This window comes from Scyliorhinus torazame, chromosome 5 (assembly GCF_047496885.1).
Source record: "Scyliorhinus torazame isolate Kashiwa2021f chromosome 5, sScyTor2.1, whole genome shotgun sequence".
Classification (NCBI taxonomy): domain Eukaryota; kingdom Metazoa; phylum Chordata; class Chondrichthyes; order Carcharhiniformes; family Scyliorhinidae; genus Scyliorhinus; species Scyliorhinus torazame.
In genome coordinates this window covers 187376735-187400562 of record NC_092711.1, presented here as the reverse complement: position 1 = coordinate 187400562, position 23828 = coordinate 187376735, and the positions used below count along the sequence as shown (strand labels likewise).

Here is a 23828-nt window from a genome sequence, read left to right as displayed (position 1 = left end):
GGTTGACTCATTAGGTACATACCTAATTGCAAACAGTACGAATGGAATTCCTTTATCCCAATTCTCTGGATAATCTTGACAATAAGCCCTCAACATTGTCTTTAATGTCTGATGCCACCTTTTTAATGCTCCCTGTGATTCTGGATGGTATGCAGTTGATTTAAATTGTTTTATTCCTAAGCTATCCATAAGTTCTTTGAATAACCATGAGGTAAAATTTGATCCTTGATCCGATTGTATTTCTGTGGGTAGTCCATATCTAGTAAATAATTTAGGTAACTCCTCTACAATCTTTCTAGCTGTAATATTGCGTACTGGGATGGTCTCTGGAAACCTAGTAGACACATCCATTATAGTCAAAAGGTATTGATTCCCACTTTTCGTTTTAGGAAGCAGTCCTACGCAATCAATTAAGACCCTTGTAAAAGGTTCCTCAAATGCTGGAATGGGTATTAAGGGTGCTGGTTTTATCACTGCTTGAGGTTTTCCTATCACTTGACATGTGTGACATGATCGACAAAATTTAACTACATCTTTATGTAGTCCAGGCCAATAAAATGTTTTTGGATTTTAGCTTGAGTTTTTCTTACTCCCAAATGGCCTCCCACTGGTACCTCATGTGCTACTCGCAACACCTCCTTTCTATACCCTACCGGCAATGCACTTGATGAACGTCTTTTCATCCGCCTGCGTATGTAAAGGTCCCTATTTCCTCATCAAGGCATCATTTTTGAGGTAATAACACTCTGGTATACACTCAGATTCCTCTTCCGTGTATGCTTTCTGATAGGTCCGTTTTATTTCTCTATCTTTCTGTTGTAATTCTGCCAATTTTCCTGAACTAAAATGTTTCCGCCTCATCCTCCACCTGTTCTTTTCCAACCATCTGATCAAAAATCATTTCTGATAATTGCACTTCAGCCTTATCTTTACTCTCTGATTTCTCCTCTTGTCTTAACCTGTGACTTTGTTACCTTGTTACTATACAATCTGGAAAAATCCCAGGATACTCGTCCTTCAACACTTCAGTTGTCTGATTTTCCACTGGCTTATCAACCACAGTAGGCATCACTACCACCTGCGATCCAGCTATATCATTACCCAAGATAAACTATATTCCTGGACAAGATAGTTTCTCTATTACTCCTACTACCACTTCACCACTCTTCAGTGGACTTTCCAACCTTACCTAACATAATGGAACACTACTCTTCTCACCCTGAATTCCACATATTACAACCTTTTCTGGCAATATTCCTCCTCTACATAACTCCTCATCTCTTACCATCAAAGGTTCACTAGCTCCCGTATCTCTTACAATTGTGACTTCTTTACCTGCTCCTCCCGATACAAATGAGTAAACTTTACCCACACAAGTAAATTCTTCAAAGAGATCTAGCAGCATCTTGTCAATCACCTCTTGATCAGACTGTACAATCGTTTGCACCTCCTTCGATTCACTTGGGCTTTCCTTTATCACTTTAACAAACCCCACGGTCTTATCCTGATTTACCACATCAGCCTTCCCAGTGCTTGTCTTCAACCACCAACACTGTGACTTTACATGGCCTAGTTTATTACAGTGAAAACATTTTAAACTTTTCATTTCTCTTCCACCTGCCTGGATTTCTTTTTTAATCTGAGGTACACTCTCCTTGTTATCTCTCATCAGATCATCTTGACCTCTACCACTTGAGTATTTCTCGTTTCCCCAGTTTCTATCCCTCACAGGCTGAAACTGATGTCGGAAACCAAACTTTGATTTATGAACTAATTCATAATCATCTGCCATTTCTGCTGCTAACCTCGCAGTTTTAACCCTCTGCTCTTCCACATGAGTTCTCACTACATCATGAATTGAATTTTTAAACTCCTCCAAAAGTATAATTTCTCCGAGAGCTTCATACGTTTGGTCTATTTTCAAAGCCCTTATCCACCTATCAAAATTACTCTGTTTGATCCTTTCAAACTCCATGTATGTCTGACCAGGTTCTATCCTTAAATTTCTAAACCTTTGTCTGTAGGCTTCAGGCACTAGTTCATATGCACCTAAGGTGGATTTTTTCACCTCCTCATACATCCAAGATACCTCCTCTAATAGTGATGCAAATACTTCACGAGCTCTACCTACCAACTTTGTTTGAATTAGTAATACCCACATGTCCTGTGGCCATTTCATTTGTTTAGCTACCTTCTCAAATGAAATGAAAAAGGCTTCTACCTCCTTCTCATCAAACCTTGGCAATGTGTTGCCTTATTTAAATAGATCCCCACCAAGCCTTCGACTATGATGCTGAGGCTCATTATCCTCATCAATGACAGCAGATTTAAATTCTCTACAGAAACATGTATTACTTTGAAATCACCAAGTCAGCTGAAGACATTCTTTAGCTTGTAGAGAGAGAGATGAAAACATCTTCTTGCTTTGAATGCAGCTCTCCAACACTGAAAACGAAACCAAAAACTGAGCCACAAAGCAGCTTTTCAGCACAAAATGAAAGTAAAAGACAGAAAGACAGCCCAGCTCCACCCACACACTGATATCACTGCAGTTATTTTATAAACACCCATTTCTTAAAGGTACATCCACATGACAATTGTCTGTTCACTGGTTTATGTTCACAGAATCCCTACAGTGCAGAAAGAAGCCATTTGGTCCTTTGAATCTGCACCGACCTTCAAAAGTTCACCCAATCCCCTTCCCTGTAACCACAGACGAAGGGGCAATTTAATGTGGTCAATTCACCTAACCTGCACACCTTTGGACTGTGGGAGGAAACCGGAGCACCCGGAGGGAAACTCACGCAGACACGGAGAGAATGTGCAAACTCCACACAGACAGTCATCCAAGGTCGGAATTAAACCCGGGTCCCTGGCACTGTGAGGCAGCAGTGCTAACCACTGTGCCGCACATAATTGCACTGTAGTTTGGGTTGTCTTTTTGTTCGGTGACATGTTGGTCACTTTATTGTGTTTTTACCTGTTGACTGTTTTGTGTTATGGTTCTGTACTTGCTTTGTTTTTCTTATACAAAGGAACTGCCAATAAGCGAAAATATACCTATGGGGCGATCAATTGGGCATCCCTGTGGATCCCGTTAGTGCTATAACAATCGCCATTGCATCGTTTGTCAATTACGTTAAATTTGTGCAAGCTGGTACACATTGCTTCCACCTATGGAAGTAGTTTTCCCTCCAGCCTGTCTTAATTTTGAATAGCTCTATCAGAATCTCCTCTCAACCTTCTCCTCTCCAAGGAGGACAGACCCACCTTCTCCAATCTATCCACCTGACTGAAGCTGCTCACACCTCAAACAATTCTGGCGAGTTTTTTCTGCATTCTCTAATTCCATCATAACCATCCTAAAGAGTGGAGCCCAGAACTGGATACAATATTCCGATTGTGGCCAAACCATTGCTTTTCTTTCCCTGTTTAATATAACCTCCTCATATTGTACAAAATATCCCTGTTTATAAATGATGCGGACATGCCGGCATTGGACTGGGGTGAGCACAGTAAGAGGTCTTACAACACCAGGTTAAAGTGCAACAGGTTTGTTTTGAATCATTAACTTTCAGAGCACTGCTCCTTCCTCAGGTGAATCCTGTTTAAAGAGCTCAGGATACTGTAAACTACTCTCTCAACCTGTCCTGACACTTTCTGTCTTACATTTGTATTTCAGTAACACCTTTCGTGGAATAGAATTTTCCAAGTTGTTTCACAGGAGTGTTCAAAAGAAATTTTTTGACACTGAGCCACATGAATAGATATCAGGGCAGATGGACAAATGTTTACGAAAAGAGAGAGAATTAAGCAGTGTCTGAAAGCAGGAAAATGATATAGGGGGAGTGAGAGATTAATGGAGGAAATTGTCCAGCTTTCAGCCTTGGCAGATGAAGGTGTGGCTGCTAAAGATGAACCAGTTTAAACCAGAAATGCTCAGGAGGCTGAAATGAGAGGATCACAGATATTTCAGAGGATGAGGAGGCTGGAAGAGATGATAGAGACTGATTATGAAGGGATTTGAAAACAGGGATGAAGATTTTATAAGTTGGCACTCCTTCACCCAGAGCCTGACATACAAGTCAGTGAGCACAGGGGTGATGGGTGAACATGACTTGGTGCGAGTAAATACATGGGCAGCAGAGTGTTGGATGACCTCAAGATTACAGGGAGGTTGAATGTGGGAGGCCGGCCGGGAGTGTGTTAGGATAGTCAAGTCTAACTGAGACTGGGGTAGAGGCGGGCAGTGTTACTGAGGTGAAATAGATTATGTGGATTTGTGGTTGGAAGCTCATTTTGGGTGAAATATTTCACCAAGGTGTGAAGAGTCTGGTTCATAGATCATAGAATTTACAGTGCAGAAGGAGACCATTCGGCCCATCGAGTCTACACCGGCTCTTGGAAAGAGCACCCTACCCAAGCCCACCACCCTATCTCCATAACCCAATAACCCCACTCAACCAACCCCAAGGGCAATTTTGGACACTAAGGGCAATTTAACATGGCCAATCCACCTAACCTGCACATCTTTGGACTGTGGGAGGAAACCGGAGCACCCGGAGGAAACCCACGCACACACGCGGAGAACGTGCTGACTCCGCACAGACAGTGATCCAGCCGGGAATCGAACCTGGGACCCTGGAGCTGTGAATCAATTGTGCTAACCATTATGCTACCGTGCTGCCCGTTCAACCTCAGATAGCTCTCAGGGAGAGGGATCAAGTCAGTGTCTAGGGAATGAAGGATTTTTCTGCTCAAACATTACTGGATTTCAGACAAGACAGAAGGGTATGCGACTTGGAGGAGAACTTGGAGGTGATGGTGCTTACATTTACCTGCTACACTGGTCCTTCCTGGTTGTGGAAGTTGAGGCTTTACAAGAATCTGTTAAATTGCTGTTCTATTCGTAAATAGAGAGAAAATCTATTTTCTTTGCCCTGTGTCTCTCTTTGCTCTCTTGCTCTTATGCTCCTCTCATGGAGTCAGATTCTTATGTAGGTCCAGTCTGGGTGGTTGGTTCACTTCCCTGAAGGACATTAGTGAATCAATGGGGTTTTTACAACAAACCAGCAGCTTTCATGGTCAATCTTTGTGTAGTAGTCACCACTGTTGTATTATATTGTATCTATGGGTATTACGGTAAGGCCCCTGTACTACAGGTACGGGGGTAGATCCCTGCCTGCTGGCTCCGCCAGTAGGCGGAGTATAAATGTGTGTGCTCTCCGAACAGCAGCCATTTTGTAAGCTGCTGTAGGAGGCCACACATCTCTGTGTAATAAAGCCTCGATTACATTCTACTCTCGTCTCGTCGTAATCGATCGTGCATCACTTTGCAAGTGCTGTCCCCACAAATTACCAGAGTAATTCAACCTATCTTTGTGTTTTTGTGGGTTCCCTCTCAATCGCTTTTTTCCGTTTTAAATCAATTTCACAGTATATTAGAAGGGGAGGATTTGCAGTCGGGAAACTGAAACCAAACATCGCATCCGGAACTGACAAATCGTGCACTTTGTCGTAAATTGAATATCATTGGGTTTCGAACATGGAAGGAAAAAGCACCGTTCACAGTGAGGAGAAACCGTACACGCGTTTTGTGTGTGGACGAGGCTTCAGCCAATCATCTGGCCTGTCGAAACATAAATGCAGCCACACTAGGAAGAAACTTTGGAAATTTAGGGACTGTGGAAAGGGATTCACTCACTTCTGAATCTGAAAACGCACCACTTGTGGGAAGGGATTCACTCAGTTATTCCACTTTCTGACACACCAGCACATTCACACTGCGGAGAATCCATACACCTGCTTGGACTGTGGAATAGTATTCACCCTGTTATCCACCCTGCTCAGGCACCTGCGGGTTCAGCAGCACGGTAGCATTGTGGATAGTACAATTGCTTCGCAGCTCCAGGGTCCCAGGTTCGATTCCGGCTTGGGTCACTGTCCGTGCGGAGTCTGCACATCCTCCCCGTGTGTGTGTGGGTTTCCTCCGGGTGCTCCGGTTTCCTCCCACAGTCCAAAGATATGCAGGTTACGTGGATTGGCCATGATAAATTGCCCTTAGTGTCCAAAATTGCCCTTAGTATTGGGTGGGGTTACCTGGTTGTGTGGGGTTACTGGGCTATGGGGATAGGGTGGAGGTGTGGACCTTAGGTAGGGTGCTGGGTGCTCTTTCCAAGAGCCGGTGCAGACTCGATGGGCCGAATGGCCTTCTTCTGCACTTTAAATTCTATGATTCACACTGGGAGAGACCTTTTAAATTTCCTTTTGTGGGAAATGTTAGAACATAGACATACAGTGTAGAAGGAGGCCATTCGGCCCATCGAGTCTGCACAGACCCACATTAGTCCTCACTTCCACCCTATCCCCGTAACCCAATAACCCCTCCTAACCTTTATGGACACAAAGGGCAATTTAGCATGGCCAATCTACCTAACCTGCACGTCTTTGGGCTGTGGGAGGAAACCGGAGTGCCCGGAGGAAACCCATGCAGACACGGGGAGAACGTGCAGACTTCGCACAGACAATGGCCCAGCAGGGAATTGAACCTGGGACCCTGGTGCTGTGAAGCCACAGTGCTAACCACTATGCTACCGTGCTGCCCTGTTATAAATGATCTGGTGATCTAATGATCCATCAACATGTTCACACTGACAACAGAACATTCAGGTGCTTTCACTGCGTCCCTGGGCTCAAAACATCATTTGAGCTCACACTACACCAGCGAGTTCACGCTGACAGAGAACTTCTAAATTTCCAGACTGTGGGAAGTGCTATAAAAGATCTGGTGGCCTGATGAGCCATCAATGTTTTCACACAATGAGAAATCGTTCAGGTACTCTCACTGTGGGACTGGATTCAAGAATTCATCTCACCTCACTATAAACCATTGTGTTCACAATGGGGAGAGACCATGCACCTGGCCTCAGTGTGAGAAGAGATTCACTCAGACATCCAACCTGCTGACACACCAGCGAGTTCACACTGATGAGAGAGACCTTTTAAATGCCCAGACTGGGAAGCGTTTTAAAAGACCGTTCAGGTGCTCTCACTGTGGGACTGGGTTCAAGATGTTATCTGAAGTCACTTTACATCAAGTCACACTGGGGAGAGACCAGTCACCTGCTCTGAGTGTGGGAAGGGATTCACTCAGTCATCCAATCTGCAGATACACCAGTGACTTCACAAGTACACTCTTGGATATTGCTGTTTATCACACCCTGAATGAACCATGCTCATTGGTGTCTGTTTCAGCTGATGTTAATAAACTCAAGCCAAATGTATGGAACAATCTGTCTGGACGGTATGCAAAACAATACTCTTCACTGTATCTTGGTACACATGATAATAAATCCAAATGTTAATATTCTAGGCAAAGTCAAATAAATGAGATTGGTGTTCAACACAGTGTGTCAAGTATTTTTTAATATCTCTAACACAAAGGAGTTCCTTTCGAAGGGCTCTCCCTTCTCTCCATCTATACCTCAGGGTGAGGATGTGTTTGGAGACAGGATGTCCCAGTTCTCCACCCTGGGATTCTCAGTGTGAACATGGTAGAATGTGTTTGGAGACAGGATGACAAAGAGTCAGGGGTCAGAGCTGGATCACTGCAGGATATAAAAGTGAATGAGGGGATTCTGATGTAAGGGGGCAGCCGGGACTGGAGACAGGGAGCCCAATGTTCCACCGAGAGAATCTGACCAGCTTAATAAGGTTTTACAGTTGCTGAAACTTGAGTCTTGAATTTGCAAAATGAAGAAGATAAGGTGTTAGCTGGAATCTTCACTGTTCTGTTCCTCTTCACCTTCTAAATATTTACCATTGAATTCATATTTTAACTTTTTTAATTTATGAGAAGCATCGCATCATATTTCTTTGCTGAATTTTATCCAGATGTTCAATTAATTCCCTCACTCCAGCATCTGCACTGCTCATGTTTCTCACCCAGCCCGAGCCCGAACCCATCCCTCATTGACTCCGATTGGTTGGAGGACCAACCGCTCCCGCTCGGGTCCTCCAGCTCTTCCTCTTATTGGTCTGGAGTCGTCGTCAATCATTGTGAGCTGGAGTATGTGCAGTCTTGGGAGTCAGACGGTGAGTACTTGAGCGAGCGGTTTTAAAATGTGGGTTTTGCAAAGACCGGATCCGGAGCCGAAAATGAACCACTTAAACAGCGACAGTGCCGGTGGGTGTGCTAAAAGGCCTCATTAACTAACGGTGTCGGGCCAAATCCTCAAAAATGAGCAATTGGCGAAACGTTTGACTAAGTGGGGGCCAAAGAAGATTTTTCATCGGAAACAGGCCCCGAGATAACCGCCGCCATCTTTATTTGGAACAGTCAGCAAGACAGCGCATATGCGGTCGCCAGCTTTATCGGGGGCAATGATTGAGAGCGTATGTGCGGCATCCATCTTGAGAGGGCAATGAACAAGAGAGCGCATGTGCGGCATCCATCTTTAGAGGGGCAATGAGCTCAATTGTGACACAGAAATTGTGAGCAGACTGACTTCATCTCAAGAGTGTTCCCAGGGAGAGGGATGGAGCCGGGATATAGTAAATGGAGATTGGAGCAGGGACTGAAAACGATGTCTTCAGTCTTCTCAATATTTAATTAAAGTTAATTAATCAACAGGAAGAGAACCAGAAATCTGAATGGACCATGCGACTGATCCCAGGTTTAACTTAGTTAAAGACGGAGAGAAAGAAGGAAGGAAATCCAGGGAGGTTTGGAGAAACCACCTTCACCATCGCGCATTAAATGTCCGCACAGTATGTTTTGAAAAGGTTAACGTCTGCTATTCTGTATGGTTGGTCAAGGGGTTTCATATCAATGTCACGAGTAATGACTGAAGTGAATGATCAAATTTATCGTTAACTCTAGTTGTATCAAATTGTTAAAAAGATACGGAAATAATTGTCCAGAACTTTGGAGATTTCAGCACAGGGAGGAGGGAGAGTGTGTGGGATTTGCCGCTTTGGGTGAACAAGAGAGGAAACCAGAATTGTCTGTTCTGAATTTCTGTCCTGCACTGACAGTGATGGCTTTTGTAATCTTCTTTTACAGAGAACTAGGAGGGGAGGATTTGCAGACTGGAAACTCAAACCAAACATCACATCAAGATCTGACAGTCACTTGATTCATCAGTACCTGAATTTCATCGTCTTTTAATGTCGAAAGAGAAATGTTTGTCTGTTCTGTGTTTGGGAAAAGATTTCTAACATCAGGATGACTGGTAAAGCTCTGAGACACATACACACACCCAAGTGAGAGTGTTCCAGTGAACTGACTTTGGAAAGAACTTTAACCAGTTACACAGCCTGAAAAATCATCACACCATTCACAGTGGGGTGGAACTGTACACGCGTTCTGTGTGTGGACAAGGATTCAATTGATCATCCAATCTGGAGAGACACAAGGACATGGAAAAAACGTGGAAATGTGAGGAATGTGGAAAAGGATTCCATTATCTATCCCAGCTGGAAAACCATCAATGCCGTCACAGTGGAAAGAGACCATTCACTTGCTCGGAGTGTGGAAAGAGATTCACCCAATCATGTCAGCTGCTGACACACCAGCGGATTCATACTGGGGAGAGGCCGTTCACCTGTCCTGTCTGTGGGAAAGGCTTCACTCGGTCTTTTGATGTGCGAAAGCATCAGATAATTCACACTGGGGAGAAACCGTTCACTTGCTCCCAGTGTGGGAAAGGATTCACTCAGCTATCAAACCTGCTGAGACACCAGAAAGTTCACACTGGAGAGAAACTGTTCATCTGTTCTGAGTGTGGGAAGGCATTCACTCAGTTATCCAACCTGCTAACACACCAGCGAGTTCACACTGGGGAGAGACCATTCACCTGCCCTGTTTGTAAGAAAAGATTCACTCGATCCTCTGACCTGCTGAAGCACCAGCGAATTCACACGGAGGAGAAGCCGTTCAACTGTACTTCCTGTGGAAAGAGATTCAGGTCCTCATCCAACCTCAATGTACACCAGCGAATTCACACAGGGGAGAGGCCGTTCAGCTGCTCCGAGTGTGGGAAGGGATTCACCCAGTTCCCCACCCTGCTACGTCACCAGCGAGTTCACACTGGGGAGAGACCGTTCACCTGCTCCGAGTGTGGGAAGGCATTCACTCAGTTGTCCCACCTGCTAACACATCAGCGAGTTCACACTGGAGAGAGACCGTTCACCTGCCCTGAATGTGGAAAAGGATTCAGTGGATCCTCTAACCTGCTGAAGCACCAACGAACGCACTCTGAGGAGAGGCCATTCAACTGTCTTTCCTGTGGAAAGAGATTTCGGTCTTCATCCCACCTCACTGCACACCAGCGAGTTCACAGTGGAGAGAGACCATTCATCTGTTCCAATTGTGGGAAGGGATTCACTCAGTTGTCCCACCTGTTGAGACACCGGCGTGTTCATATTCAAGAAAGGCCATTCACCTCCTCAGAGTGTGGGGAGAAATTCACTCAGTCATCCAACTTGCTGGCGCATTCGTGAGTTCACAATTAACTCTGGAGTTGGATTCTGTTCTTATTACTGCTGTTAATCACATCCAGGACTGAACCATGTTCTTTCTGACAGTAGGAGTTTGTTTCTGTTGATAATAATCCCTGTAACTGGGCTGGTGTTTAATATTCTGGATCTATAGCTGATTGTGTTCTCTGGGCTGCAGTGCTGCTTCAAGAACCGCTGTCTGTGATCTTTCCCCATAATTCAGGAACTCCCATCAGAAATTAGTTTACAACAAGATTCCGACCTTTTCCTTCAATCCAAAATTGATCTTTGGTATGAACTCCACAATTCAATGTCTGAGCGGTTGCACTGATTAACATTTCCAATTAGAAAGTGCTGATTAATCCTTGCTGACAGTTCTTACACACAGTGACACCTCCATTATCAAGCAGAAAGAAGGGGAATGGGAACTGGAGAATCGAGAGTTCCCAAATGTTACCCCTCCCACCAGGTACTGAAATCCCTCGGCACGTGAATGGAGACAAGTTCAATCCAAGTAGCAGAATGTGAGAAATTGCTGTCTAATAACCTTATAAAATCTTCAGAAATGTATGGAATATTCTAGAAATAGCTCACTCTGACTTATGAAAAAAGCTTCCATTGCAGCTTGCTGGCTGACAGACACAGGACAGGCCTTTTATCTCTACCAAGGACATGTCTCTGGCACAGATCCTGAAGCAAGACATTTCTAACCTTGATTGATTGGATCTTTTTTTAAAATAATCTTTATTGTCACAAATAGGCTTACATTAACACTGCAATGAAATTACTGTGAAATGCCCCTAGTTGCCACATTCAAGCACCTGTTTGGGTAGACAGAGGGAGAATTCAGAATGTCCAATTCACCTAACAAGCACGTCTTTCAGGACTTGTGGGAGGAAACCAGAGCATCCAGAGAAATTCCACGCAGACATAGGGAGAACGTGCAGACTCCGCATAAACAGTGAACCAAGCCAGAACCTGGGACCCTGGCGCCGTGAAGCAACAGTGCTAACCACTGTGATACTTAACTGTCTAAAGGTTAAAACAGGCTCACGAGAATAAGAAATTTTGAAGTGATCCATACTAGCTTCAGCCCAATACCCACACTCTGCCTCGTACCAGTTAACCGTTTAGAGAAGGCTGCCGTCACCAGTTAATGACCCTAGCATCCTCCTCTTCTGGGACCACTCAACCATTCCGAGGAGACTCACCTCCAGCCCCGGAGATCAGTATCCCGTTGATCCAGGACCTGTTATGGGCTGTATGTCTTTTCTGTGTATCATATCTAAACTGTTGCTTCATAAAAGGTATTAAAATCACCAATAAATGTCACTCCCTTTTGGGTAATCTGAGAGTCCCAGACTAAAATCTTACACTTGTCCATGAGAGTAACTGAAGATGTGAGAACTGCAATAATCTACAGTAATGATGAGTTATTAGTTGTGGCTCAATGGTTACATTTTCATCACTGAGTCAAGAGGTTGTGCATTCACATCCAGAAACAGCATCAAATCTAGGCTGATATTCCCATCCTGCACTGCGGGAGACCTGCGGGCAGCGAGCCCCACACCGAGGGTGCCTCACCCTGAGAGAGCCCTGAACTCGGAGAGCCAAGCTTAATGGAGCCCTGCACTGTCAGCGGTCCCATCTTTCAGATGTGAAGTTCAACTATAGCGCATTTGCCCTCCCTATAACAGTTTCCTGATGTTATTCTGAAGAGAAGGGGAGATCTCCCTGGTTTCAGCTTTTTAAAATAAATTTAGAGTACGCAATTCATTTTTTCCGATTAAGGGGCAATGTAGCATGGCAAATCCACTTACCCTGCACATTTTTGGGTTGTGGGGGCGAAACCCATGCAAACACGGGGAGAATGTGCAAACTCCACACGAACAGTGACCCAGAGCCAGGATCGAACCTGGGATCTCGGCGCCATGAGGCAGCAATGCTAACCACTGCGCCACCATGCTGCCCACCGGTTTAACTGTTTAATATTTAGCACTCAGTAAGCATCACTGAACAGATACTCGACTCGGAATCACGGGCGGAATTCTCTCCTCCCACGCCGGGTTGGAGAATCGCCGGGGCTCCGCGCGTGTCCCGCCCTGACGCCCGCACGCGATTCTCCCACCACCCCCCAAACCGGCGCGGCGCGAATCACGGCTGGCCGCTGGGAGAATCGCCGCTCGCCGTTTGCAACGGGCGAGCGGCGATTCTCCGGCCCGAATGGGCCGAGCGGCCTGCCCAATACGACGGGTTCCCGTCGGTGCCGTCCACACCTGGTCGCTGCTGGCGTGAACAGCGCGGGAACGCTGGGGGGGCGGCCTGTGGGGGGGGGCCTCAAATGGGGTCTGGCTCGCGATCGGTACCCACCGATCGGCAGGCCGGCCTCTCTGAAGGAGGACCTCCTTTCTCCGCCGCCCTGCAAGATCCATCCGACGACATCTTGCGGGGCGGCCTCGGGGAGGACGGCAACCGCGCATGCGCGGGTGACGTAATTTACGCGGCTCCAGGGCCCGGCATGCGTAAATGACGCAACACCGCTCCTAGCCCCCCGGGGGCGGGAGAATAGGGGGCTGGGAGCGGGTGACAGAGGTCATTGTGAAGGGTCCAAAGTCGGTCTACTTGTGCGCTGGCACATGTACCGCGGGAACCGGCATCTGGGGGCTCATTGAGCTTCCCCGGTCAATACAAAATAGCTGTAGGTGGAGAGCTCGATCCTCCACCTCAGAATCTTGTTCTTGATTTTGCCCGGCTGTGTATTAAACATGAAGACAACCGGCCGTTGGTCAGTGAGGAGAGTAAATCGCCTGCCGGCCAGGTAATGCCCTCCAATGTCGCACAGCTTCTATAGTGGCTTAGGCTTCCTTTTCGACGGAGGAGCGTCAAATATCGGAGGCATGGAGGGTACGGGAGAAGAAAGCCACGGGCCTGCCCGCCTGGTTGAGGGTAGCGGCCAGGGCAAAGTCCGATGCATCGCTCTCCACCTGGAACGGAATGGACTGGTCCACGGCGTGCACTGCGGCTTTGGCAATATCTGCCTTGAAGCGGTTGAAGGCCAGGCAGGCCACAGCCGTCAGGGGAAAAATGGTGGATTTAATAAGTGGACGGGCCTTGTCCTCATAATTGTGGACCCACTGGGCATAGTAAGAGAAGAACCCCAGACACCTCTTCAGGGCAGTGGGGGAAGGGTAGTTCCAGGGGCGCATGGGGTCGGGCCCTAGGACTCCGTTTTCCACAACGTAGCCAAGGATGGTTCGGCGGGTTGTGCGGAAAACGCATTTCTCCTTATTGTAGGTGAGGTTAAGGAGTTTAGCGGTGTGGAGGAGTGCCGGAGGTTTTCGTCATGGCCCTGCTGGTCATGGCCGCAGGTGGTGACATTAAGTATGGGAATGTGGCCTGCAGCCCGTACTGGTCAACCATTCGGTCCATTCCTCGCTGGAAGACCAAGACCACATTGATGATGCCGAAGAGGACCCGGATGAAGTGGTAGAGGCGGCCGTCTGCCTCAAAGGCAGTGTATTGGCGGTCCTCCGGGCAGAAAGGGAGCTGGTGGTACGTGGACTTCAAGTCAACTGTGGAGAAGACTCGAAACTGCGCAATCTGGTTGACTATGTCAGATATGCGGGGGAGGGGTACGTATCGAGCTGCGTGTACCGGTTGATGGTCTGACAGTAGTCGATGACCATCCGGTGCTTCTCCCCAGTCTTGATGACCACCACTTGGGGTCTCCAGGGGCTGGTACTAGCCTCAATGATCCCCTCTCGTAGGAGTCGCTGGACCTCTGACCTGATAAAGGCCATGGCTCGGGCACTTTATCGTCTGCTCCTAGTAGCAACGGGCTTACAGTCCAGGGTGAGGTTAGCGAAGAGCGAGGGTGGGGCGACCTTATGGGTCGCGAGGCTACAGACGGTGAGGAGGGGCAGGGGTCCACTGAACTTTAAGATAAGGCTTTGGAGGTGGCACTGGAAGTCGAGCCCCAGTAATAGGGCAGCGCAGAGATGGGGAAGGACGTAGAGCTGAAAGTTAGTGTACTCTATGCCTTGTACAGTTAGGGTCACGACACAGTACCCCCAGATTTCTACTGAATGTGATCCGGAAGCCAGGGAGATTTTCTGGGTCGCGGGTAAAATTGGGAGGGAGCAGCGCCTTACCGTATCTGGGTGTATGAAGCTGTCTGTGCTCCCGGAGTCGGAAAGGCAGGCTGTCTCATGCCCGTTGATCCGGACGGTCATCGTAGATTTTGTGAGGTGATGAGGCCGGGACTGGTCAAGTGGGATGGAGGCGAGCTTCGGAAGGTGATGGGTGGGCCGGTCGGAGGTAGTGGCAGCCAGCATACAACTGGGTGAGCAGGGCTCCCGGGAGGCTGCGGAGTGGTCCCAAGTTGGCGACCCTCATGGGTCGCGCGTGGCATCGGAGATGGCATCAAAGATGGTGGCCCCCATGGGTCACGTGTGGCGGGCAAAATCGAAGATGGCGGCCCCCACGGGTCGCACATGGCGGGTGGCGCGGCAGATGGGGGTGGCCCCGACAGGCAGCAGGCAGTGCTGCTGGGCTTAGGAGTTTTAGGGAGAGATCGGGCCTGGCATGCTTTCGCAAAGTGGCCCTTCCTCCCACACCCGATGCAAGTTGCGTTCCGTGCAGGGCATCGTTGTCTGGGATGCTTACCCTGGCCGCAAAAGTAACACTTCGGGCTTCCGGCATTGGCGGGCTGCTGCGCGGCACAGGCTTGCGCCTCTCTCGAGGCGGATGATAGCGAGGTTCACGAGGGTGCCGCGTGGTCGGAGGTGTAGGCCTCCATATTCTGGAAAGCCACCTCCAGCGAGTTTGAGAGCTGCACTGTCACTGGGAGGCCGAGTGTACCCCCTTCTAGCAATTGCTGGCAGATGTAGTTCGATTTAATGCCTGCAACATAGGCGTCCCTGATCAACAGCTCCGCGTGTTGGGTAGCTGATACCGCCTGGCAAGCACAGTTTTGGCCGAGTACCCGCAAGGCACACAGGAATTCGGCTTGTGATTCTCCTCGTGGCAAGAAGGTGCCTAGCATACACCTCATTTACAGACTTTACATATTGACCCTTCAGCAGCATTATTGCCTCCGTATATGATGAGACGGAAAACTTCCGGGCTCCCCCGTGCGTTGAGTATTTGCTGCTTTTGGAGGTCGGTGACGTCTTCGGTGGAGGATCCAAGGTACGCTTCGAAGCAACTTAGCCAGTGCTCGAATGTTGCAATGATGTCGGCTGCCTGTGGGTCCAGCTCCAGGCCATCAGGCTTGAGCGATTAATTCATCTTAGAAGTTTAGCTTATTAAATTGATGTGCCATCAATGAACACAAGATGAGTAGTGAACATAATAATAAGCTAAACAGAAAGCTTCCTAGCCTCTGATCCCAAACTGGGGCAGAGGCGGAGACCAGCAACCTATATAGCGAGCCTGAGGGGAGGAGGAGCCATCAGGCAGTGGTTTACCACATTACATGTAATACAGTAGCCGTTTACCACAGTACACATAATATACTACAGTGGTTTACCACACTGCTCACCCCAGTCCAACACCGGCATCTCCACATAATATTCTCAGACAGTACATCCTCTCCACACAGACAATAAGGCATTGTCTCTGAGGTCAGTTGTTGCTTTATCGTCAGTGTTCTGAAAGCTGATTCTGAAAGTATGAACCTTCTCCCTAACCTGTCCTAACCCTTCTTGCCGGTTCATTTATTGAAACCAAAAACTCTCCTTGTTCTAACGGAGTAAGAAGTATTACAACACCAGGTTAAAGTCTAAAGGTTTGTTTCAAATCACTAGCTTTTGAAGCACTACTCGTGAGGTCCAATGTTTGTACATTGCTCCATCATGGTGTCACATTTCAGTAACAAATGTTGAAATGTTTGTTCCTCATCCACAGGGTTTCATCAGTTTAAAGTCACAAACAGGTCTACTTTTATCCTGGAGCTTGACACCAATCAACTTTCAGAATGATACAAGGTTTCAGCCAATGAGGGAGATCCAAGATAAGCCCCGTCCCTCTTTCACACTGATTGGTTGGACGACCAACCACTCCCGCTGGATCCTCCGATTCACGTCCCTCCTATTGGAACGGAGCTGCCGTCAATCATTGTGAGCTGGACATGTGTAGCCCGTGGAGACAGACGATGAGGGTTTGAACTAGCGGATTTGAAATGTGGGTTTTACAAAGACGGAGTGTGGATCCAAAGCCGAATATAAACCCGTGAGCAGAGATAGACCTGGTGGGTTGTGAGGCTTCATAAATTCAGGGTCTCGGTCCCAGAATCATCAATGAGGACGTTTTTGGTGGGAGTGGGGGGGTCCGATGCCTTTCCACCGAAACAGGCACAGCTTCATAGTCGCCATCTTTATCGGGGGCAATAAGCAAGAAGGCGCATGTGCAGCAGCCATCTTTATTGGGACAATGAACAAGGGAGCGCATTTGCGGCAGCCATCTTTATGGGGCAATGGACAAGGGAGCGCATGTGCGGCAGCCATCTTTTGAGGGGGGATCCCTCCATGAAGTTCAAAAAATATATTGTCTCAAAGTTTGTTTGGATTTCAGGACAGGGTGGAGGGAGAGTTTGCAGAACAGGGATTTTTAGCTTTGGTGGACCACGAGAGGAAAATCTGTTCCATAGAAATTGGAATTGTCTGTTCTGAAGTTCTGTTCTGGACTGACAATGATGACTTTTGTAAACTCCTTTTGCAGAGAATTGGGAAGGAGGATTTGCAGATCGGAAATTCCAACCAAACATCACATCAAGATCTGAGAGTCACTTGGTTCATCAGGACCTAAATTTTATCAGCCTTTGAATCTGGAAGGAGAAGTGTGTGTCTGTGGCAAAAGATTTCAAACATCAGTGTGACTGAAAAAGCACCGAGATGCACACACCTGAGTGAGTGTTCCAGACTGTGGCAAGAGCTTTAACCAGATACACAGTCTGAAAAAACATCACACCATTCACAGCGGCGTTTAACTACACGTGTCCTATGTGTGTCGATAAGGATTCAGCTGATCATAGAATCTTAGGATTTACAGTGCAGAAGGAGGCCATTCGGCCCATCAAGTCTGCACCGGTCCTTGGAAAGAGAACCGTACCCAAGCCCACACCGCCACCATTTCCCCGTAACCCAATAACGCCACCCAACCCTTTTGGACACTAAGGGCAATTTTATCATGGCCAATCCACCTAACCTGCACATCTTTGGACAGTAGGAGGAAACCGGAGCACCCAGAGGAAACCCACGCAGACACAGGGAGAACGTGCATACTCCGCACAGACGGTGACCCAAGCTGGGAATCGAACCAAGGACCCTGGAGTTGTGAAGCAACTGTGCTAACCACTGTGCTGCCCATCCAACCTGGAGAGACACAAAGAAACCCGCACCATGGAGAAACCGTGGAAATGCAAGGAATGTGGGAAAGGATTCAATTATCCATCTCTACTGGAAATTCATTGGCGCACTCACACTGGGGAGAGGCCGTTCACCTGCCCAGAATGTGGGAAGGGATTCACTCAGTTATCGCACCTGCAGACACACCAGCGAAAACACACCAGGGAGAGGCTGTTCGCCTGGCCTGAATGTGGGAAGGGATTTACTCAGTTATCCGACCTGCTGACACATCAGCGAGTTCACACTGGGGAGAGACCGTTCAGCTGCACTTTCTGCGGAAAGAGATTCAAGTCTTCAAACAACCTTAGAGTACACCAGCGACTTCACACTGGAGAGAGACCGTTTACCTGCTCCGAGTGTGGGAAGGGATTCACTCAGTTATCGAACATGCTGACACACCAGCGAAAACACACTGGGGAGAGGCCTGGATTCACTGGATCCTCTGAGGTCTTGAAACACCAGCTGATTCACACTGAGGAGAAATTGTTCAGCTGTACTTCCTGTGGAAAGAAATTAAGGTCTTCATTCGATCTTAAAGTACACCAGCGAGTTCACACTGGAGAGAAGCCATTCACCTGCCCTGAATGTGGGAAGGGATTCACTCAGTTATCTAACATGCTGACACACCAGCGAGTTCACACTGGAGAGAGGCCATTCACCTGCCGTGAATGTGGGAAGGGATTCACTCAGTTATCTAACATGCTGACACACCAGCGAGTTCACACTGGAGAGAGGCCATTTACCTGCCCTGAATGTGAGAAGGGATTCACTCAGTTATCGAACATGCTGGCACACCACCGAGTTCACACTGGGGAGAGACCATTCACCTGCCCTGAATGTGGGAAGGGATTCACTCAGTTATCGAACATGCTGACACACCAGCGCAAACACACTGGGGAGAGACCATTCACCTGCCCTGAATGTGGGAAGGGATTCGCTCAGTTATCGAACATGCTGACACACCAGGGAAAACACACTGGGGAGAGACCATTCAACTGTCCTGACTGTGGGAAGGGATTCACTCAGTTATCGAACATGCTGACACACCAGCGAAAACACACTGGGGAGAGACCATTTACCTGCCCTGAATGTGGGAAGGGATTTACTCAGTTATCGAACATGCTGACACACCAGCGAGTTCACACTGGGGAGAGACCATTCACCTGCCCTGAATGTGGGAAGGGATTTACTCAGTTATCGAACATGCTGACACACCAGCGAAAACACACTGGGGAGAGACCATTCACCTGCCCTGAATGTGGGAAGGGATTTACTCAGTTATCGAACATGCTGACACATCACCGAGTTCACACTGGAGAGAGACCATTCACTTGCCCTGAATGTGGGAAGGGATTTACTCAGTTATCGAACATGCTGACACATCACCGAGTTCACACTGGAGAGAGACCATTCACTTGCCCTGAATGTGGGAAGGGATTCACTCAGTTATCAAATCTGCTAACACACCAGCGAAAACACACGGGGAAGAGACCGTTCATCTGCCCTGAACGTGGAATCCTGGATCCTCTGAGGTCTTGAAGCACCAGCGGGTTCACACTGAGGAGAAATTGTTCAGCTGTACTTCCTGTGGAAAGAGATTCGGGTCTTCATTCCACCTTAAAGTACACCAGCGAGTTCACACTGGAGAAAGGCCATTCACCTGCTCTGACTGGGAGAAGGGATTCATTCAGTCATCCTACCTGCTGATACACCAGCGAGTTCACAGGTGACTGCAGGGATTGGATTCTGCTGTTATTGTTGCTGTTAATCACATCCAGGACTGAACCATGTTCATTCTGACAGTTCTGGTTTGTTTCTGCTGATGTTACTAATCCCAGTAACTGGATGGAGTTTAATATTCTGGATCTATAGCTGATTGTGTTCTCGGGGCTGCAGTGTCCCTTTAAGAACCGCTATCTGTGATCTTTCCCCATAATTCAGGAACTCTCAGAAATTAATTTACAACAAGATTCTGAACTTTTACTTCAATCCTAAATTGATCTTTGGCATGAACTCTACAATTCAGTTTCTGAGAGGTACTACTGATTAACATCACCAGTTAGAAAGTGCTGATTAATCTTTGCTGACAATTCTTACTAACCTGAACATTACACACAGTTTTAAATTTTTTTTTAGAGTACCCAATTGTTTTTTCCAATTAAGGGGCAATTTAGTGTGGCCAATTCACCTCCCCTGCACATCTTTGGGTTGTGGGGGCGAAACCCACGCAGACATGGGGAGAATGTGCAAACTCCACACGGACAGTGACCCGGGGCCGGGATCGAGCCAGGGTCCTCAGCGCAGAGAGGCACGGTGCTAACCACTGTGCCTCCTTGCCACCCTGAACATTACACACTGACACCTCCATTATCCAATAGAAAGAAGGGGAATGGGAATTGGTGGAGAATTGAGAGTTGCCAAATGTTACCCCTCCCGGATGGAACAAAATCCCCTCACCACGGGAATGGAAATAAATTCAATCCAAGTAACGCACTGTCAGAAATCACTGTTTAATAACCCTATAACATCTTCAGAAATTTATGGAATATGATAGAAATAGCTCACTCTCTCTCATGAAGGAAGCTTCCATACGAGCTGGCTGGCTGACAGACACGGAACAGGCCTGTTATGTCTGCCATGGACATGTCTCTAGCACAGGTCCTGAAACAATACATTTCTAATCCCGATGCGATTGGATCTCATGACCCATACGTAAACCCACTGTTTGTGTAAAGGTTAAACCAGGCTGTCTGGGTAAAGAGATTGTGAAGTGATCCGCACTGGCTTCAGCCCAACATCCACACTCTGGCTCACACCAGTTAACCGTTCAGAGGAGACTGCTGCTGCCAGCTATAGAGACCAGCTCTCACTCTGCGCCATCCATCCCTTTGTCCTCTGGGACCGGTATACCGTTCTCACCTGTCACAGGTCGTGTGTTTATCTTCCGCATCAGATTTAAACTGTTGCTTCTCAATAAACATCTTTAAAATCACTTCTGAACTCAACCGTTTTTCAGATAATCTGTGACCCCCGGACCAAAATCCTACAAGTGGTGTTAGAAGTGGGATCACAGTGGTCGAGATCATAGTCCTGAGAAGCAACAGTCTCAGTTAAACGTGAATGGAGAGGTTCCTAAGTGAAGTCAGGAGTTTACAATCGCATTGATTGTACAGAGAACAACTGATAGACAGTCTGACAGAGAAAACAGGCGGTCTGGGTGTGAGAGTTAACTTGGGGATTAGAGAAGAGGGTGACGGGGATTATGAGTCTATACTCAGTGGGATTTGTAAAGAGGTTAAGAAAGGACAAACTAAGTTGATGAGGATGCAGAATCATTTAGGAAACATCCACAAGATGGATGCAGGTAAACAGAGAGTTGGAGAATTTTCAAAGTCCGTGCATAAACTTTTGTTTGAAGCAGATGTATTTACGACAGCCAATAATTTGGAATTGTGTAAAATGATCTGCAGGTGGGGAGATGAATCTAAGTCAATGGTTATCACATTTTAGTGGAAACGTTTTGACTTCATGGACATCCAATGGAAATATGAGATATTATCTTGAATCTGCCCCTTGTTAATGGACAGTTGAATAAACGATTGACTTATAAACACTAGAAATAAGGTTTATAAATCGGCTTTTGAGAGGAAAAATCAGCAAAGGGCTTCTTGAAGTGACCCATCCTTGCACATATGTTCCCCTTCACTGGGGGAGTGAGAGACAAGTTTGCAGGTGCAGCCTAATGTACTATGAATGAATGATGACACTTTCAAAGTGGAAAGTTTCACTCAAGCCCCCGAACCAACAAATGGAGTGTGTGTTGCCAAGGCAGCTGAGTGCTCTGTGTATCTGTGAACCCCGTCCATGTAAAGAGCGATCAGTCGAAATCACTTTGCAAAGTGACGATTGGATCTGCTTCCACCAGTCATTCAGACAATGTGTTCCCGATCATTATAACTCACTGAATAAAATAATCTCATCTCCATCCTGAATTTTTACCCAATTATTTTAAAGCTGTGATCTGCCAATGGAAACAGTTTCTCCCGATGTGGATGAAAACTGCTCAGCAATGTCCACATCCCTATTAAATCACTCCTTAACCTGCTCTGTTCTAAAGAGAACAATCCAAACTTCTCCAGTCCTTCCATAGAACTGTAACCCCCTCATTCCTGATACTATTCTGGGAAATGTTCCCTGCACCCTCTCCAAGGCCGTGACATCTTTTTGTAATTAAATGAAGTGAAATGAAAATTGCTTATTGTCACAAATAGGCTTCAACGGAAGTTACTGTGAAAAGCCCCTAGTCGCCACATTCCGGCACCTGTTCGGGGAGGCTGGTATGGGAATTGAACCGTGCTGCTGGCCTGCCTTGGTCTGCTTTCAAAGCCAGCGATTTAGCCCTGTGCTTTGAAAGTGTGGGGCTCAGAATTAAACAGTATTTCTGCTGTGGATTAATCAGTGTTTTATAAAGATTCTGTATAACTTCCTTGCTTTTGTCCTCCATGTCTCCATTCGTAACCATTAGTTTTACATTTAAACGGCTTGATCAACTTGTCCTGTCACAGGGGCAGCATGGTGGCGCACTGCTGCCTCACGGCGCCGAGGTCCCAGGTTCGATCCCGTCCCCGGGTCACTGTCTGTATGGTGTTTCCATATTCTCCCTGTGTCTGCGTGGGTTTCACCCCCATAACCCAAAGAAGTGCAGGGTAGGTGGATTGGCCACGTTAAATTGCCTCTTAATTGGAAAAAAATGAATTGGGTACTCTAAATTTAAAAAAACCTTGTCCTGTCACATTCAAAGATTTGTGTTCATACTCTCAGGTCACTGTGTTCCTGCGCTCGGTTTAAAATTGGACCATTTAATTTATAGTGCCTCTCCTCATTCTTCCTTCCAAATGACATGATTGATTGTGAATTACTTTGGGATGTTCTGAGGGGTGAAAGATGCTGAATGAACACAAGAACTTTTGTTCCCTTTTACAGCTGATTTAAAGTTGCAGATTTTACTCCAAAGATTAAATTGGGATCGATGTTCAAAGTGGAACTATTTTGCTACAGAAACAACTTCAGCTGGGAATCAGTGAATGAAGAGGAAAAATCCCACCGGGCGATTCTTCAAGGTTCACTGCAGCCCCGACAGCTCAATCAGCTCTACTCTCAGCTCAGGAGAGCTCAACAACTCCACATACTGCCCACAGGGGAGTTCTCCTGATGCAGTGGGACGAACATTCCTGTGTTTACTAACATCACCCAATAAACTGGATTAATCAGCTAGTTTGACTGCTGTTTGTGGAATCTTACTGTGCACAAACTGGCTGGCATGAAACAGTAACAGCTAGTATTTGTAAAACATGTTTAATGTAACAAAATATCCCATGGTGCTTCAGAGGATTCTCATAAAGAACATTTGACCTGAGTCAGATGGGGCAATATTTGGGTAAATGGACAAAACATTAATTGGAGAAGCAGATTTTAACCACATATCTTTAATCAGAAGAGAGATATGGAGAGGTTTAGGAATGAATTTTCAGAGCTTCACACGAGCATGGTGACCAATGGTGGAGTAATTAAAATTAGGGATGTTCAGGAGGCCAGACAGAAGAGAGCAGAGATATCAAGAGGGTTGTGTGACTGGAGATTACAGAGATAGGGAGGGATTCCCGTAACATCCTCCCCGAACAGGCACAGGAATGTGGCGACTAGGGGCTTTTCACAGTAACTTCATTTGAAGCCTACTTGTGACAATAAGCGATTTTCATTCATGAGGCCATGGAGGGATTTGAAAACAAGGATGTTGTTATAACCTGCCTGCTTACCACTGGCTGGGGACTAATGGCAATCCCACAATCCTTTGGGAATATGAGCTTCCCCAATGAGGTGGGTGGAGAAATCATTAGCAGATTTCCTGCATAAATAAAGCTG

General features: G+C 46.9%; 1 protein-coding gene across 17 annotated transcripts in view; it reads left to right on the top strand.

The window, feature by feature from the left end:
- The window catches only part of LOC140420800 (uncharacterized), a 36774-nt gene extending 13594 nt beyond the window's left edge, over positions 1–23180 (top strand). For 5 of the 17 annotated variants that reach the window (XM_072504839.1, XM_072504835.1, XM_072504837.1 and 2 more), the window contains one exon: positions 9065–11847. In XM_072504839.1, coding sequence (XP_072360940.1) covers positions 9421–10503 — 1083 coding nt within the window. In that variant the 5' untranslated portion in view covers positions 9065–9420 and the 3' untranslated portion in view covers positions 10504–11847. The other 12 variants (XR_011946591.1, XR_011946590.1, XM_072504841.1 and 9 more) reach the window with 11 other exon arrangements.
- Positions 23181–23828: the final 648 nt, after the last annotated feature.